Below are 1,249 nucleotides of genomic sequence, written 5' to 3' on the forward strand. Positions count from 1 at the left end.
GGTGAAGCGCTTGACTACTAGCCGAAAGGCTGGTGGTTCTAACCCGCCCAGAAGTGCTTTGGAAGACAGGCCTGGCGATCTGCTTCCCAAAGGTCACAGCCTTGAAAACCCTAGGAAGCAGCTCTACTCTGCACACATGGGACCGCCTCAGTTGGGACGGACTCGACAGCGACTAACGACAATTCAGTGCGAATCATAAGATAAGCAGGATGTGAAATTCACAGGGAACTCCTGGTGGTGCAGTGGTGAAGAGCTACGGCTGCTAACCAAAAGGTCGGCAGTTCGAATCCACCAGCTGCTCCTTGGAAACCCTACGGGGCATTTGACTCTGTCCCATAGGGTCACTATGAGTCAGAATCTACTTGATGGCAATGGGTTTGGTTCTGGTTTTTGGAAATTCACAGAGCTTAAGTATAAAGTATGTACTTAAAATGTTAGCTTTTCTTTCTCCTTCTTCAAGAAGTCCTTAGACGGGTTCAATTTTGATAAATTAGTATGTTAAGTTTGTGATAACTACTTTTCTACCATTAAAAATAACTCATTTTTAATATCACAATGACATTCTAACCAAGCTTTTTAAAAGCATATAGTTTAACTATCCAATTCTCACAAATTCTAAGTTCTAGAGTTACTGAATGCTAAAGTTTTAAATCAGAGCTACACTGGAAGCATTTCTAAGCAGCTGGAGAAGCTTCTGCCCTGCAGGAGAGTGGGCTCACGTGGTGGCTACGTACCGTCCTGGCCGTGGGTGGGGCCGACGGGCTCGTCAGGGACACGGCCTCCTGGATGGCCAGCCTCAGCTTCAGCCTGTGCAGCGGGTTGCTGATGCCGATCTCGCGCTGGATCTCCGTGTCCGACAGGGCCGACATGATCGCCCCACTTTTTACATTCGCTCGGCAAGCAGCCACATACCAGGCCGGCATCCCAACCCAGAGCTGGAGACGGGGGGGAAGGGCAGAATGTCATGTCGTCTGAGAAGTGGATTCACAAGTTTATATACACGATGCACACACTTGACTTGGTATGAAAATAATGATATACCTCCAGCCACACGACGACCGTTGGCCCGTCCCACTGTGCAAAAGGTAAACCCTGTCTCCGGGCTTCGTCGAGTAATTCGTGCCTGCAAACAGTAACACAGCCAAAATTTAACAGCATGATTAGATGCAGGCATAAGACAAGTTAACAGAAGTACTCTCTTTAAAATCTTCCAAAAGTATGAGAGGATGCATCCTTTTCCTTTAATCTC

The 1,249-nt window shown here is 47.5% G+C and overlaps 1 protein-coding gene across 1 annotated transcript in view; it reads right to left on the bottom strand.

Annotated features, from left to right (window-relative positions):
• Positions 1 to 1,249, bottom strand: part of PPFIA1 (PTPRF interacting protein alpha 1) — a 121,686-nt gene that overhangs the window by 16,526 nt on the left and 103,911 nt on the right. The window contains exons 16-17 of the mRNA XM_023738113.1: positions 1,042 to 1,129; positions 735 to 935 (exon numbers count right to left, since the gene is read on the bottom strand). Coding sequence (XP_023593881.1) covers positions 735 to 935; positions 1,042 to 1,129 — 289 coding nt within the window. The remainder of the gene's footprint in view (positions 1 to 734; positions 936 to 1,041; positions 1,130 to 1,249) is intronic.

Source organism: Trichechus manatus, unplaced genomic scaffold (assembly GCF_000243295.1).
Source record: "Trichechus manatus latirostris isolate Lorelei unplaced genomic scaffold, TriManLat1.0 scaffold00113, whole genome shotgun sequence".
Classification (NCBI taxonomy): Eukaryota; Metazoa; Chordata; class Mammalia; order Sirenia; family Trichechidae; genus Trichechus; species Trichechus manatus.